Below are 17,650 nucleotides of genomic sequence, written 5' to 3'. Positions count from 1 at the left end.
AACACAGTGCAGCACACTATTCACTGTCTGTGGCAGTGATTATTTATATGAACAAACCCGTGCTGCCAGACATACGGAATTTATGCAACACTTGATAATATGGTACAGCAATGTCAATGAATCTACTATTTCTTGCTTTACTTTTATTTTTTGTTTATCTTTTGACTTAAATTGGCCTGGAACTCTCTGTTCAAGCTAGTTTTGATCTTTCTGTCATCCTGCTTGAACCTCCTGAGTGCTGGTATTCTCACATTCTGCTGAGTACTGTATTAGGATATATTCCTTCTACTTAAAAAACAAAAAAAACCAACTTTACCATAGAGCTGAGCCTGGAAGTGCACACCTGAAATCCCAACACTTGGGAGGTTTAAGATGATCCTCAGCTACAAATGAGTCTGAGGCTAACCTGGGTTCCATGAGACTCTCTTACACAGAAGTTACGGTAAAGCAGCATGCTAGCTGGCAGCAGCCCTGTACTTCTCATGTGCTTTGTTCATTATGGCCCGATGAGCCATAAGACATAGAGCACACAGCTCTGTGAGCAGTAAGCTCTCCTATCAGGCTATGGAACTCTATGTTTGCTGAAATCGCTTTAATGTTGCATTCTTCAAAATGCATTCCTACTGTTAAGCAGTGCATGACTGTTCAGAGTAAATGAATGAGGTAATGGGTCTGAGTAGGCTGTTAGGATGACCCAAGCAGGTACTTTTTTTTCTTACAGGAAAGACATTTTTAAAAAGATTTATTTTAATTATGTGTATGAGTGTAAGTGTAGTTGCCCTTGGAGGCCAGAGGCCTGGAGTTGGACTTAGAATAGTTGTGAACTGCTCTATGTTGATGCTGGGAACCAAATTTGTGTCTTCTGTAAGGGCAACAAGAGCTTCTAACGGCTAAGCCCTCTCTCCTGCAAGAAAGGTGCTTGCTTGTTTCTCTCTCTCCTTCCTTCCTTTATTTTTCTTCCTTCCTTTCCTTTTTGATTGTTTGAGACAGGGTTTTTCAGTAGCTATGGAACCAATCCTGGAACTCACTCTGTAGACCAGGCTGGTCTCAAACTCCAAGAGATCCGCCTGCCTCTGCCTCCTGAGTGCTGGGATTAAAGGTGTGCGCCACCACCACCCTCCGGAGGGTGCTTTTGGAGCTGGGTTCCCAGGGAGAGAAGCAGACAGCTGAGACTCGAGGAAACAGTGCTGGCAGAGGAGTGAAGAGTACAGGGTGTTCAAGGGGAAGGAGTTGAGCGCTCCTGGAGTCTGAACTTTGTAAGACTCTTTGTTCTTTTGCTCTCAATCTGGGAGGGAAGGGGCATCCTAACGAAAGGTTTATGCCAAGCTAGGGCATGAACTCTAGCCACTAAGAGTTTATGAGATGTGGGGTACCATGCTCAGTGCTTTGCTATGTAAGTGTTACTTAGTCTTCAAAGTAGATACTGTTCCTTCCTATGATACAGGAAAACAAACAAGCCAAGAAATCTCTAAGACAAACAAAACCCCCAAAACACTGGGTCTCCCAGAGACTGAGTGTATGCTTGGGTACTCAGAAAAGCAGAGATGGCAGTTTTGAGACAGGGTTTCTCTGTGTAGCCCTGAACTCAGAGATCTGCCTGCTTCTTCTGCCTCTGAGTACTGGAATTAAAGTCCTGCGCTGCCCCGCCTGGCTAGAGACAGGGTTTTAAGCAAAAAAATCAATGTCAGAGTCTTAACATTTCACTACCGCATCCTGTTGCCATCAACAGACGGCAGCTTTATCCAGCAGTGTGAGCAGAGTTTAATGGATTCTCAGAGTTGTCTAATTTACTATCACCAATATCCGGGAGGGGGTGGTGGTGGTGATACAAACCTTATAGGAATAAACGACTTTGCAGGTAAGTGGGTAATTCCTTAAAGTGCCAGAAGGGCTGGAGCTGCTGTCATCAAAAACATCCATGTTGTCTTCAAATTCTTCCCCTTCTTCTCTTTCAGCATCTGCATTAAGCTAGGAAAAATTAGAAGCCATTGGCTACTTTGTTTATGTCAGGAAAACAGTAGAAAACAGGAAAAAAACCCACTTGTTATCTGATTATTTCAAAATAATAATTCATCAATTCAACCACACATAGAAATGACTGTTCTCAACTGCATTTTACATATTATAAAGACTAAAGAATATTTATAATCTACAGTTTCAAGTCACTTGGAGTTACACACACACACACACACACACACACACACACACACAGAGTAAAATGTCAGGCTGGGAAGCTGCTGGTTTTGTAAAAAGTACTTGCCATGCAAATCTTGACCACCTGAGTTCCAACAGCAGATCCCAGAGTGGAAGGAAAGAACCAGCTCCCAAGGATCATCCTCTGATCTCCATAGGCACATCATAGTACATTTGTGCGAGCGCGCGCGTATAAATGATAATAAATAAAGTAAAAGCAGGTATAATTCAAGCATTTTGGAAGTGGAAGCAAGAATTGAAGGCTGGCTTTAACAAGATAGTAGGTCCTGAACTAAATGAGACCCTGTCACAAACAAACTTTTTCAAGTGGTTAAGAAGTAATTTATCAGTATCCCTTCACTTTCTGTTGTTCAATGCCAGCTAAAACAAAGTCCTCTTATGTTACCATGTAGGAATGATGTGGAGAAACAGTCTTATAACTATGGCAGGTAGTACTGCAAATTCAGTTTTTAGAAAACATAGCACCTAATACAGAGTTCATGTCATGACCAATAGCAGAATTAAATATGATAAAGACACTATCAGAATCACAATGAAGGGGCTGGAGACACAGCTCAGTTGATAAGAGTACTTGTTTAATATGTATTTAGAACTGGGTACCCTCCTCTGCACTCCATAAACCAGGTGTGGTGGTGATGCGTGCTTGCAATTTCAACACTCAGAAGGAAGAGGAGCAGAAATTCAAGGTCACATAGCAAGTTTGAGGCTAGCATGGGCTGCAAGAGACCCTGTCTCAAAACAAACCAAGAAACCTATCCACTCCCACAAGCAAGCCAGGCGCGATGGATCATGTCTGTACTGTCAGCACTTGGGAAGCTGAGTCAGGAGGAATGCTCTGAGTGTGAGGCCAGTCTAGGCTGCAGGGTCACCTGGTAGCACATACCTATAATCTCAGGACTCGGAAGGCAATGGCAGGAAGATTATCCTTGGCTATATCATGAGTGTAGGCCAGTTTGAGTTCCATGAACTCCTGTAACAATCAATCAAACAAACAAAACACAACCCCCTAGACAAACATAAAACAATAAAAACAACCAACTAAAAGCCGCCACAATACAATACTACTTCTCGTTCATTTGGGTCTTTATCATCAAGAAAAGACAGAAGAGCACGTGTTGCTGAGGATGTAACAAAGCTGAAAACTTGTACATTGGTTGTGGGACTGTAAATAGCAAAGCTGCTGTGGAAAACATTTCCCTGGGTAACACCTAAAAGGACCGAAAGCACAGACTCGAACAGGTGTTTGCAAACTGATGTTCACAGGAGCAATATCATAGCAGCCAAAGTTCCACCAACAGGAGGACAGGTAAATGAAACACAGCACACATGTATGACGGGATATTACTCAGTCTTACAACGGAAGGAATACTTAGGAAATTAAGCTCAGTGAAATGTCATCCAGAAAAGGATTTCTGCGCAGCATGCAGAGTAGTCAGAGTCACAGATACAAAGTCACACAGCACTGGTTAGACTGAAGTAGCTCACAGGAGTTACTGTTTCCTAGCACAGAGTTTCACAGTTTCCATTTGGTTGTTTATTGGAGACAGAGTCTCACTACATACCCCAGAGTGGCCTGAAATTTATGTATCTTAGGCTGGCTCAAACTTGGAAGTTTTTGCTTCTTCCTTTTGAGTACTCAGATTACAAGTAAAAGCTACCATAGCCAATCAGTTTTCCCTTTCTCCCCCCCACCCCCCCCCCTTCGAGATGGGATTTCTCTGTGTAACAGTCTTGGCTGTCCTGGAACTTTCTTTGTAGACCAGGCTGGTCTTGAACTCAATGAGAGCCATTCTGTCTCCCAAGTGCTGGGATTAAAGGCGTATACTATCACTGCATGGCTTTTTTTTTTTTTAAGATTTACTTTATTTTTAATTTTGTATGTGTGTGTGTATGTGTGAGCAGCAGACAGAGGACAGGTCCCCCGAAGCCTGAGTTACAGGGGGTTAGGGTCCTCTGCAAGAGCAGGACAAACATCCTGCACCATCTCTCTAGCTCCTTAAACATATTTTATATATTCAGAAGAACTTGCTTTCACACTCTAGGAAAAGTTATAGACATTTTACTATATTACACAAAATACTCAGACATTTATAAAAATAGGGTTAGAACAAGTTTCCAAAATATGTGTAGAATGTTAACATGTACTGTGCTTTGGTACTGGGAATCAGTCTAGAGCATGTATCTTGCCAGCATGGGCTGATACAAACATTCCTCTTGCCTCCTCTGCTTTTAGTTCACAGGAAAGCCTAGAAGGCTTTACAGACAACAGGAGCCACTTAGACACTTTGCTTGACTTCAGCAGTTTCTAAAGCACATCTAAGACTAATTTCTTCCTTTCCCCTCTTCCATCCTCTTCATTGTTCTCTTGCTTTCTTGATCCAGTATTTGTAAATCCCAGTCTTCCTCTGTATCTTATCTTAAGGAATACTCTCAACACTTCTTTCTTCCTTCAATCAAAACAATTCTTCTTGGCCATACTTACTTTTTTTCTCCCTAAACTGCTGTCAAATGCTTACTCTTCCTGCAGGGGCAGTGGGAAGAACCCGGTGGGAGTTCCTATAGTGCTGTCTTCTAGCACTTGGCACCTTCAGCTTTGTGGTGTTTTCACAGCCAGGAAGCAGAGGGCCTCAGTCTGACAGGCTGGGTGTGTACACTGACTATACCATGCACTTGCCGTGTGCGACTCCAGTGACCTCAGGTCTCTAGTGAAGACAACTATTTTTTCACAGGGCTATCACAAGGATTACACCCTTAACACTTGGAAATGAGAGGAACTTAGTAAGTCATTATCTTTTGATGGTTTTAAGAGACACAGAGATGAAGAATTTGCTGATGCCCAATACAAGGGAAGCAGGCACTAGCAGAAAATTGACTAGCAGAACCTCTCAACTCTACTTGGACAGAGAAGTGACCAATACTGCCCAAGAAGACAATATACAAGTGTCTGCTTTAAAGCAAGATAGATACTAGGGACCAGACTTGAGACTGTGAGATGGCTCCCTCAGTAAAGATGCTTGCCGCCAAGCCTAAATCAATCCCTGGGACCCTCACCGTGGTAGGAGTGAATCGATGACTCCTGTGAGTTGTCCTTTGACCTCTACTTGAAGAACAAGGCATGTGCCACTCTCAGTAAATAAATGTAATAACAAAAAATACGGTAAAAAAATATCAAAGCTTTCAAGACACAGACCACCAAGCAACAAGACAGTGGTGTCTGGGGAATGAAAACAATTTGCTCAACTTACTGTCAGAAAAAGTTTCCAGGCTGAGGACGGCGGTCCTCTGAACTGAGGAGTAGAACGGGGAGTTCACGAAGGCCAAAGCAGCTAGAGTTCGGAAGTAGCAAGGAGAGCAGAAAGAGATCCTTTGCAGAGGAAATTTGCAGAGGCCTCAAGTCTTCAGCTGAGTAGTGCTTAGTGTATGTGTATGAATAAAGTAGCTGAAGCTAGAATAGAACCACCTAGAAGGATTAGAGAAAATTATCTCTAGAGCTCACACAGGTTTGGGAATGACTCCTGTTCCCCTAAGGCATAGCACATTGGGTGGGGCTCAGAGAACAGCAGTAAGAATATGAAGGACATGGGCAACGCCACCAACTAGATGAGGTTTGCATTTGTGGAACACAGTACCCAACAGCAGCAGAGTGCACATTCTTATCTATCACATCCTGGGTCGCAAAAGTCGTCTCAGTAAATTCCAAAAAACTGATTATGGACAGTGTAACTAAAGCAGAAATCAAAGGCAGCAATGTATCTGGAAAGTCTTCCCAAAATTTGGAAACTCAACAACATAGTTCTAAGTAAGTTACCACTCAGTGAAGACACTGAAAAGCCAGTCAGAAAGTATCTTGAACTGAATGCTAACACATTAGCAGAACCATGCAAAGAACCGAAAGTAGTATGTAGCAGGAATGTTTACCAAATGCCTCCACAAGAAAGGGGGAAATATCTAAGTATCAATAACCCCAGCTTCTACCTGAAACAGTCATAAAAGAACAAATTAAATCCAAATTAAACAGAGAAAGGAAATAATTAAAATCTAAGCAGAAATTAATAAAACAGGAAAAAAACCCCAACAAATGAAACCCGAAGCTTGCTCACCGTGGAGAGCCATCTAGTTGATGAACTTCTACTAGAACAGGAGACAAAACCGTACAGGAATAAGTGTGGAAACCGACATAACTACAGACGCTCTAGATAAAGAATAGTCAAGAATACCATAAACAACTTATACCAGTAGCGTCAGTAATTTGGATAGAACAGACAAACGTTTTTTTTTTTTTTTTTTTTTTTTTTTTTTTTTTAAAACTGATGAATTCTTTATTTCTGTAATTTTCCTTTTAATATTTTCTTTTTTTTTTTTTTTTTTTTTTTTTTAAATTTATTTATTTATTAAGGATTTCTGCCTCGTCCCCACAACCGCTTCCCATTTCCCTCCCCCTCCCCCGATCAATTCCCCCTCCCTCATCTGCTCGAAGAGCAATCAGGGTTCCCTGACCTGTGGGAAGCCCAAGGACTGCCCACCTCTATCCAGGTCTCGTAAGGTGAGCATCCAAACTGCCTTTGCAATAACAACAAAATGCAAATCAAATTATCAAAGTCTATTAAAAGGAGAAGAGCATCCAACTGGGCATAGTGTCAGTATCTGCAAACCCAACAGAGGGAGAAAGAACATTCAAGGTCAGCTTGGGTTCTAGGCCAGTCAGGGTTATAAATGGAGATCCTGTCTCAGAAATCCAGCCTTTTCCCGCTTTTTAAACTTTCAATTTTGAGACAGGGTTTCAATAAGTTGCCTAGTCTGGCCTTGAACTCACTCAGGAGTCCAGATCTCGAACTTGTGATCTTCCTGCCTCAGCCTGCAAGTAGCTGAATTATAAATAGACCTGACTCACGTCTCACCAATACTAGTTTCTTTTCTCTTTTTTTCCTTTTTTTTTTTTTTGTGAGAGGGTTTCTCTGTAGCTTTGGTGCCTGTCCTGGAACTAGCTCTTGTAGACCAGGTTGGCTTCAAACTTGCAGAGATCTGCCTGACTCTGCCTTCCAAGTGTTGGGATTAAAGGCGTGCGCCACTACCGCCCTATCCAACACTAGTTTCTTTTTTTTTTTTAAATGTATACAATATTCTGTCTGTGTGTATGTCTGCAGGCCAGAAGCGGGCACCAGACCTCATTATAGATGGTTGTGAGCCACCATGTGGTTGCCGGGAATTGAACTCAGGACCTTTGGAAGAGCAGACAATGCTCTTAACCACTGAGCCATCTCTCCAGCCCCCCCAACACTAGTTTCTTAAAACACTAAATATATACCCACTATATAGCCTAGTCAGAAGCATATGTTGGTAGTACTTATCCCACCCAAATTCAAGACTTATAAAATTATAATAAGTAATAATAATAAAAGATAATAGCCCAGAACAACCGAATGTCCACAATGGGTAGAAGGACAGTAAACACCTATAGCTACACAATGCAACATTGCTCAGCAATGAAAATAAACAAACTGTTAACATACAGTAATAACATGTGATCCTCAAAATCATCACGTTTTCAAAGTCCCACACAGAAGATATTATTCTCTCTATAGAAATTCCAGAAAATGCAAACTAACTTAATGTGCCAGAAAGTAGATCAGTGGTTAACTGAAGAACAGAAAATGAATGAGATTACAAAAGAGAATGAGGAAAGTTTGGGAAAGTAATAAATATATTATTTTTGTAACTGCAATACTTTCATTAGCACACACATACGTTAAAATGTATCAGAATGTCTACATTAAAATTCAATTGAATGTATGTTTTTCAACCTTTAATAGAGCTGCTGAAATATCAACAAAACTTCTGAATTTGAATGCCAATTGGTCAACACAGTACACAAAGATTTAACACAATCACTAATGGCACTGGAAATAAAACATCCAATGATACTTAAAAAAAAACCTACACAAGCCGGGCGGTGGTGGCGCACGCCTTTAATCCCAGCACTCGGGAGGCAGAGGCAGGCGGATCTCTGTGAGTTCGAGACCAGCCTGGTCTACAGAGCTAGTTCCAGGACAGGCTCCAAAGCCACAGAGAAACCCTGTCTCGAAAAACCAAAAAAAAAAAAAAAAAAAAAAAAAAAACCTACACAGTAATTAAAATAACAAAGATTAGAAAAACAGAGAAATCCAGAGTAGGGGCATGATGTCTGAGGGCTGCAGAGGCAGACACCTCTGGGTTCCAACGTCACCTCTCCTCATTCAGGCTTTAAGGAACCCATCAGCTCCTCTGTAAATATACTCGGAGTAATTGTGCTTAGTAACTAACTCTTCTATGCAGATAATGTACAAACCACCTGATGTAGCACTTGAGCCCCACTCTTTTCTTTTAGTGGTAATTTAAACTTAGATGATAAAATGGGAGAAAAGTGCTTATCTTGAAGATGAGATGAATATTCTTTGACATGACTATGGGTAAAAAACTGTGTCACAGGAACTTTAGTAGTAGTATCACAACTTTATTTTTGAGATAGGCTCTCATGTAGCCCAGGTTGGTCCCAAATTCACTATGTAGCTGAAAATGACCTAGACCTCTGATTCTCTTGCCTCTATCTCCTAAGTGCTACCACATTTGGTTTAGGTTGTACTGGGGGTTGGACCCCTGAGTTCATTCATGTTAGGCAAGTGCTGTAACAACACAGTTACATCTCCAGCACACTTATAAAAAGAAGCTAATTTTTGTAGTCCATAGAAATCAAATGAATAAAACATTATGTTTAGCCAGACAGTGGTGGCACACGCCTTTAATCCTAACACTTGGGAGGCAGAGGCAGGCAGATCTCTTGAGTTTGAGGCCAGCCTGCTGAGTTCGAGGACAACAAGGGATACACAGAGAAACCCTGTATGGAAAAAAAAAAAACAAACCAAGACAAAATACATTCAGTTTTTTTTTAAAAATATTAGTATTTTCCTAAAAACTCTCATTATACACAAAATAAATATTTTAACAATATTGATATATTATTATTGATACGTATTATTCCACTACTTAAAGAAAGTATCACTATCTTTTTTGTTTATTTTGTTTGGCTGCCCAGGCTAGCTTCAAACCCCTCCTCCTCCCTTAGCCTCTCAGGTAGCTCAGACTATGTATGTACCACCCTATCTAGCTCATTTTCTTTTTTTTTTTGCTGATATTCTAGTGATTTCAGATGTACACGCACACTTTATTTAACCACAAATTTCTGTGTTGAGGTCACATAGCATCCGCTTCCCTTACTATTTTCTCAAGAATATGATAAACATTAGCAGTATTTCTCCCAGTGTTGGAAAGAATACAGTAAACACACCACCATTAGTAACTATATTGATTTTTTAAAAAAAGAGATTTATATTATTTCAGTTATATGTATGTGTGTGTAGGGGTACAGGTACATGAATTCAAGTGCCCAGAAGTCAGAGGTGTCAGATTCCCCCAGAACTGCGGTTGCAGGCTGTTGCATGCTGGGAACTGAACTTAGATCTTCAAGAAGAGCACTATGTGCTTTTAACCACCATGCCATCTCCCCACTCTCCCCTATAGTGATTTTATGGCATGACAGATCTCTTGGGTTTCAGGCTTCTGATCTTATTATGGTTTTGTATTGATGTGGGAAATACTTCTGTATATGTGTTGCTTTTATTGGTTAATGAATAAAGAAACTGCTTTGAGCCTATAGAAGGGCTGAACAGAGCTAGGTGGAGAAAACTAAACTGAATGCTGGGAGAAAGAAGGTGGAGTCGAGAGAAGCCATGGAGTCACCAGAGGGGAAAGACGCGCGAGCTGCCAGCTGGAACCTTGCTGGTAGGCCATGAACCTCGTGGAAAAATATAAAATAATAAAAATGGATTAACCAAAAATGTAAGAGCTAGCCAGCAATATGCTTAAGCTACTGGCCAAACAATATTGCAAATAATATAATTTCTATGTGGTTATTTCGTGGTCTGGGCAGCGGAGAATGAATAAGCAGTCCCCAACAACAATGTATCCTTTGACCCATGCTCATCACCCTTGTTTCCTAACCATCCAGCCTTAGAGAAACACCATTCAACTCTACTTCTATGAGATCAACATTTTAAAATTATGGTGTTTAGTGAGGTGTGTATGTGTGTGTGTGGTCAGGGAACAATTTCAGAAGTCAGTTTTTTCCTTCTACCATATGGGTCAAGTATCACTGAGGTCACCAAGCTTAGTGACAATTACTTTCCTCTGCATATATGACTATCAGTGGAATTAGGAGCATATTATGGTTATGCTGAAATTCAAAAAACTGTAATAGGATAGCTGGCTACACTTCTCAACGGTGAGAATTTTCAGTGCCAGCCCCTTTTTGGTGTTGGCTACTAGAAAATGAGACAAGTTCTCTCAACTGTAGAAATTAAATCAGACACAGTATGCACTCAGCAGCAAAGGATCTCATGAGAAGGGTTGGCACACTTAATGCAGTGAACTAAACTGATCTTACTAGAATTTGAAATACCAATTTCACCAGAAGCATGGGCTTTTTAGAGCATAGAACTCAGTTCAATAAAAAAGACTGCTATCCATTTTAAAGTACTATAAATATGAAAGCAATTGAAGATTTTTTTGCAAGGATATTCTCTTAACAATTTCTATTTGCTTCATTATAGAAATCCATTCTTTCTTTTAATTGAGATTAGCTCAAGCCCATGAGCAAGTTTTCATATTTAAAAACAAATGCATCGACTGCAAGAACTATTAGGCAGATTGGACAGTAAGGTGAAGCACATTAGTCTCCTTGTGTTCCAACCAGATTACTCAGCAGTCTTCAAGATGACTGGAGTCAGGATTTATTTCTCTGCAATTCTGCAAATGTCAGATCCTTAGGGAGGCTGCACAGCAGACTGTTGGTTGCCTAGTACAACTGTTGAGGGAAGTCATGTAGATAGTGTCAGTTATAATCTGAAAAATCTAAGAAAAAAGAGACTAGAAAGAATAAAAATAAACCAATCTCAAAGAAAAGACTACAGATTTCACTGTGGGATCCAACAGAAAACAACCCTAAAATTATTTGTATTACGGAAAACAACCCTAAACTTGAAAAAAGGAATTTAGTTTCTTTGTATCTAAGGACTGAATCCAGGATCCCTTGTGGATACCAAAGTCCATGGATACTCAGGTCCCTTATATAAAATGCTATAGTATTTAAATATAACCTATGCATATCTAACAGACTGTAAATGCTATAGAAATAGTTGCTATATTGTATACATGCTTAGGGTATACTGATCAGAGAAGTCTCTATTTTTAGTACAGATGTAATTTTTAATATTTATTTATTTACTTATCATGTATACAATATTCTGTTTGTGTGTATGCCTGCAGGCCAGAAGAGGGCACCAGACCTCATTCCAGATGGTTGTGAGCCACCATGTGGTTGCTGGGAATTGAACTCAGGACCTTTGGAAGAGCAGGCAATGTTCTTAACCACTGAGCCATCTCTCCAGCCCCAGATGTAATTTTTAAAAAACCTAAAACTTTCAAATTTGTGTTGGTTGAATCCATGCATGTAAAAGCCAGGAATATGAATGAACAATAGTGTATATGCAAATGTTACACAGAATGACCATAGAGACTCTGAAGGGATTGTGTAGATTGTCCAGTGACAAGTAACACTGGAGTGAAAACATTGCAAAATTAGCCCTTCTAACTGAGTATGGGCTTGAGTGAGAGAAGGCAGGGAAATAAGAGAAGGGAGGGAGGAGTAGTTTAGTGGCTCCGAATGTCCCTGGCAGTATCCATTCCCAGGTGGAGCATGTATACGTAGGCTCTAGTGACCCAACAACTAAACATCTCTCTGTATCCTCCACTCCCCCTCTCTCAGGCTGGGTCTGATTATGTAGTCCTGGATGGCCTGAAACTATGCATCCAGGCTAAAGGTTGACCTTGAACTCAGGAGATCCATCTGCATCTGCCACCTGAGTGCTGGTGTCAAAGATGGGGGCCTCCACGCCCTGCAACTCTCTTTTTAAAAGTGTCACCACATTCTGGGATTCTTTTCTTTGTTCCTTCTAATCCTATATTCTATATAACAGCATGAGACAGGAGGAAGAATTATATCTCTAAAACAAATAGATTATGTAGTTTAATAATACTTACTTTCCATGAGACACTTTTTAGCTACACTGTTAATATTACGACAGTCTTCACATTCCACAGATGACTAAATTATTGGCATCTAAATGGAAGAAAATACCTGGTGGCCAGAATGTGTATTTCAGCCTCGAGTTCCTCAGTCAGCTAGCTGACAGTTTGGAGGGGTACAAGATTCTCTAAATCATTCAGGGTTACTTTAAGAAAAAGGTTAAATAAGTACTGGGGCCTCATTAAGCTATTCTATGACTTAAGGCTTCCTTTAGTAATGTAACTGATATAACCTCTAAGCTGAAGGAGGGGCTACACAGACTCTTTAAAACTGGCCAGAGGGTAGGAAAAGCGGGATAAGATTGCAAAATACTGCTTCCTGATGAGCTGGTGTCTAGAAGCCCCTATGCGTATCCCATTTATGTTCTTCCTTCAGATTCATGAGCACACCTTCAATTTAGTTCTTACTCAAGTCCATCAAGGGCTACTTCTGATGACATTTCTTTATGGGCAAACTCTTCCTGAGCTGGTACTGAAGTTTTTCTGATAGTCTGTCACAGAATCAAAAATTCTGGGGTTAGAGGAGATCATAAGAGTTGGTTAATATAATATTCCCTAAGAAATCCAGAAAGGAGTGACTTTTTACATGGTGTGCTGATGAATTCGATACAAGTGACCTCAAGTTTGCCACACAGAGACCTCGTCACATACTGTCAAGTACCACAGAGATCTACAAAGGGCTGCTGGTTCTCCCAGCTAACCACTGAAGAAAGACCAAGTCCCATTCACCTCTAACATGTCTAGGAAAGAAGCAAGAGTTAAGGTTATATCCTCAAAAGGTGCTGGCTCAAGCATAGTCATTGTGCCTGATGTGGAAGCAGGGCCACTACAGAGTACAAGGAAGCTGGTGGCTGAAACCTGCTATCACATAAACTGTGGAGCAGAACAACCGGAGCTAGATGAGAAATTTAAAGATGTAATCGGAAGATGTTCCACGACATGGAGAAACTCTGCCCTAATGACAACGGGACAAGCTCTTCTAACCCCACAGTGTATGTGTTTCAACCCCACAGGCCAGATTTCCATTAGTAATGAAATAAAAATAAACTTTCAATAGACTATTTTTTCTTATATTGTAAACCCCTATACAGTCTTTTTTAAATAAATAAATGTATTCCCATAGAAGGCTGGAGTGCTATGTGAAAAATGTGACAGAACTTCCAGGAATGCTTTTTTAAACTGGCCAGTTTACGTAACAAGGACACAAATATTAGAGCACCGTGAACAAAGTCAGCTCTTTATTTACCACTACTGCGTCCTTCCTTCAACAGACACTAAGTATCTACTGTGTGCACGGCACTTTGCTGTGTGGAGCTAGAAGACATGGTCGTTATATTCCAGAGAGGATGACAAACAATAAAAGGAAACAAAGAGAAACATACCAGTAAATTCTATGAAGAAACAAGCTGTGTGCTAGTTACTACCTGTCAAGCCCTTCCTGCACTGGGTTCTTGTTCTGCCCTGGTAACTGAATTCCCCTTTAGACAGAACCTGTTAGCCTTGCATGTGTCTTTTTTTTTTAATTCATTTATTTTTATTTTATGTGCATTGGTATTTTGCCTGCATGTATGTCTGTGTAAGGGTGGCAGATCTTGGAGTTATAGACAGGTGTAAGCTGCCATGTGGGCACTGGGAATTGAACCTGAGTCCTCTGGAAGAGCAGCCAGTGTTCTCAACCTCTGAGCCATCTCTTCAGCCTGTGCCTTGTATATGTTTTATCTGTGAGTATATGTGTGTGTCCATGTGCATGTGGAGGCCAAAGGTCAGCCTTTTGATATTATTTCTTAGGAACCACCCAACATGTTTTTTGAGACCAGGTCTCTTGTTGGCCCGAAACTTGCTAATTAGGCTAGCTTTTCTGGCTGGCTAGAGAGCCCTAGGATCTGCAGGTTTCTACCCTCCCAGTACAGGAATCCCAAGTATATGCCACCAAGTCTGGTGATGTTATTTAAGTTCTGGAGCTTGAATTCACGTCCTTGTGCTTGTATGATAAGCACTTTACTGACAGACACTTCTCCACCTCTGAGCCTACATTTTAAAAGATGTTTTATAACTCTTTAAATGTTTATGTTCATTTCATTAGATCTCTGAGAATTTCAGAAACACTAGGTTTTCTCATCTATTACTTTCAGCTAAAATGCTATTTACCTTATATGGAGAATAATGGTTTGGGGTATAGACACCAATAGTCCAATTATTGGCAAAGTATTCTTTACTGTATTAAAAAACAAAAGAAAACACGAACACATTTTATTCTCCCTCTTCTCTTTCTGATATTAAGTTTAAATGAAGTGACAGAAACAACCTTCCACTATTTTTATTTTAAATTTTCACCAAGTTTGGCTACAGAGCAAGTAACAGTCAGTTCATGAAATCCAAGAAAAGAAACCATACCGAGTGTAGAGTGCCATTGCTGGTCATAGCTGGAGGGCGAGCCCACCGCTCATTTTCCAGTTCCTCCATCACTTGGTTCATGGCACTCTTCAGCCACGTGTCCACAGAAACCCCGATCTGCTTTAGTAGGTCTAGCCGGGCTTCAGCTTTCAATTTAATTATCTAAAAACAAAACAAATAAGGTTGGAGATTAAGGCAATTTCCCTTCACACCGATTAAATTATTTCCAATTTTTTAACAACTTGATATTTATCAACAATTGTTAGATATTAATTTTTCATCTACAGAAAGGAGAAAGAACATGAACACAACAATAGGAATTGGGCCTTTTAGATAATGGCAAACGGCATACTCGTATCTTTTTGAGTGACTGATTAGGGGTTGTCGGAGACTGAACTCGGGTCCTTGTCCATGTGATGCACATGTTCTATCACTCAGTCATACCTGTCACACTTTGCATTGCAACACCCACAGTACTGATGACACATAAAACAGAACCTGACTAGGAAGAAATGAGAATGTCCCAAAACCTTCCTTTTGCTGTTAAGAAGAATGGGGCTTAGAACATCTTAAAATCCAGCATATTTAGTGGCCTTCTAAATGAACCCTAATCATGTTATCCCTTGTTCTAAAGTGCTATGAGACTCTGGACTAGGCCTACGTTTTATTCTTAAGGAAAAAAAAAAACACATTTATTTATTTAGTATATACGTGTGTCTAAGCATATGTATATATACCACATGAGTGCAGGAACCTGAAGAAGTTAGAAGAAAGCATCGGATCTCCTGAACTAGGTACACAGGGTTGTGAGACAACATGTGGGTGCTGAGATTGAACCTGGGTCTTCTGCAAGCAAAGTAAATACTTTCAGTCACTGAGCCATCTCTCCAGCTCCAACTCTGGGCTGCTGAGTAATAATCTGGAATAAGATAGCTTTCACATTTTGAAATATCCTTTTCTGTCTTCCCATGGCCTCTGTGGCCCCACATCACTACATACTCGGCCAGTACATCACATTATCCCTGCCTGGTCAACAACAGTTCTTTGCACGTAATAGTTCATGCTTCATGATGACTGCCTACCTTCTGAGGGTCAGTTAAAACATCCTTTTTATGAAAGTTTTTCTAATGATTCTCAATTCATGGGCATCCATTATAGTCTTCCCTCTGTTCCTACAGCATGCTCTGCAGATCAGTCATAATGTGAAAGGCCGTAAACACCTAGCTGTTGACTCTGACACAACTGAGCTAAAGCACTGGAACACAGACATTCAAAGCTAGTCTCCTAACATGTTTAGTAATCTTTTAAAAATGAATTCCTACATAAAAGCACTTCTACTGCTCTTCCAAGAAGATATTTTTACCTTGAACTTTAGTTGAAATTAATTGAGAGACACGGACATAAAGTATTTTCTTTTAAATAATAATGTTTAATCATATCAACATTTTCCAGCACAAGCTTGTTTTTCACTTGGCTGCCACTGTGGATTGTTAATGAGCAGCCCTTTTGACTTTAAACAGTCAAGAAGTTGCAGAAACACTGGGATCCCCTGGATCCCTCCTTGCTCTCTTTAACAGCCACAGCAATCTTTCTCACTATTATTACAGCACACATGTACTATTTTAAATGTGCAGTTTGGTGGGTATTAAATATACTAACTGTTGTGCGATGATTACACCATCTACTTTCGGGTTGCTTTCATCATATTTTCATCATATACAACTAAAACCAGGGACTGGAGAGATGGCTCAGTGGTTAAGAGCACTGGCTGTTCTTCCAGAGGTGCTGAGTTCAATTCCCAGCTCACAACCTTCTTTAATGGGAGTCAATACTCTCTTCTAGTTTTGTTGATGTATACATAGATAAAACAAACTCATGTACATAATTAAATCTTTAAAAATATTTTTAAAAATCCTAAAATTCTATGCAATAAATAACAATTTTCCATTCCCCTTCCAAAGTCCTGGTAACTATAATTTGACTTTCTGTCTCTATGAATTCACCTGTTTTAGGTGCATCCGTACAGTATCTGTGTGTGTGATTGTCATTCTCTGGCTATTATTTGTATGGAATATCTTCTTCCATCTATTTATTTTTAGTCTATTTCTATCTTCAGACTTAAAGTGTGTTTCCAATTCCACAGCATATAGTTGAATCATATTTTCAAAAGATTTTATTTATTCTAATTTTATGTGTATGAATGTTTTGCCTCTGTGTATGTATGTGCACCACATGTGTGCCTGGTACTCATGGAGGTCGGAAGAGGACACCAGATTCCCTGGATCACGAGGGTGCTGTGAACCTACTCCAGGTCTTCTGCAAAAGCAAAAAGTATTCTTGAGGGGCTGGAGAGATAGCTCGGAGGTTAAGAGCACTGGCTGCTCTTCTAGAGGTTCTGAGTTCAATTCCCAGAAACCACATGGTGGCTCACAACCCATCTGTAATGAGATATAGTGCCCTCTTCTGGCCTGCAGGGATACATGCTGGTAGAACACTGCATACATAATAAATAAGTAAATAAATTAAAAAAAAAAGTATTCTTGATTTTAGTACCCTGTATCACTTTTTAAAAAATCTATTCTGGCCGGGCGGTGGTGGCACACGCCTTTAATCCCAGCACTCGGGAGGCAGAGGCAGGTGGATCTCTGTGAGTTCGAGACCAGCCTGGTCTACAAGAGCTAGTTCCAGGACAGGCTCCAAAACCACAGAGAAACCCTGTCTCGAATAAACCAAAAAAAAAAAAAATCTATTCTGCTGATTTGTTTTCTGGTTAGAGAATTTATACACTGACATTTAAAGTCATTAGTAATACAGAAAGACTAGAGTGTCAACTTGCTATTTGTTTTGTATATGCTAATAGCTTTTC

The 17,650-nt window shown here is 40.2% G+C and overlaps 1 protein-coding gene across 3 annotated transcripts in view; it reads right to left on the bottom strand.

Annotated features, from left to right (window-relative positions):
* The window catches only part of Fchsd2 (FCH and double SH3 domains 2), a 215,412-nt gene that overhangs the window by 12,304 nt on the left and 185,458 nt on the right, over positions 1–17,650 (bottom strand). For all 3 annotated transcript variants that reach the window (XM_041676210.1, XM_041676212.1, XM_041676211.1), the window contains 2 exons: positions 14,785–14,946; positions 1,834–1,968 (listed from right to left, as the gene is read on the bottom strand). In XM_041676210.1, coding sequence (XP_041532144.1) covers positions 1,834–1,968; positions 14,785–14,946 — 297 coding nt within the window. The remainder of the gene's footprint in view (positions 1–1,833; positions 1,969–14,784; positions 14,947–17,650) is intronic.

The sequence above is a fragment of the Microtus oregoni genome, unplaced genomic scaffold (genome assembly GCF_018167655.1).
Source record: "Microtus oregoni isolate MIOR12 unplaced genomic scaffold, Mior012 000027F_ref0000203, whole genome shotgun sequence".
Lineage (NCBI taxonomy): Eukaryota > Metazoa > Chordata > Mammalia > Rodentia > Cricetidae > Microtus > Microtus oregoni.
This window is presented reverse-complemented; position numbering and strand designations above follow the sequence as displayed.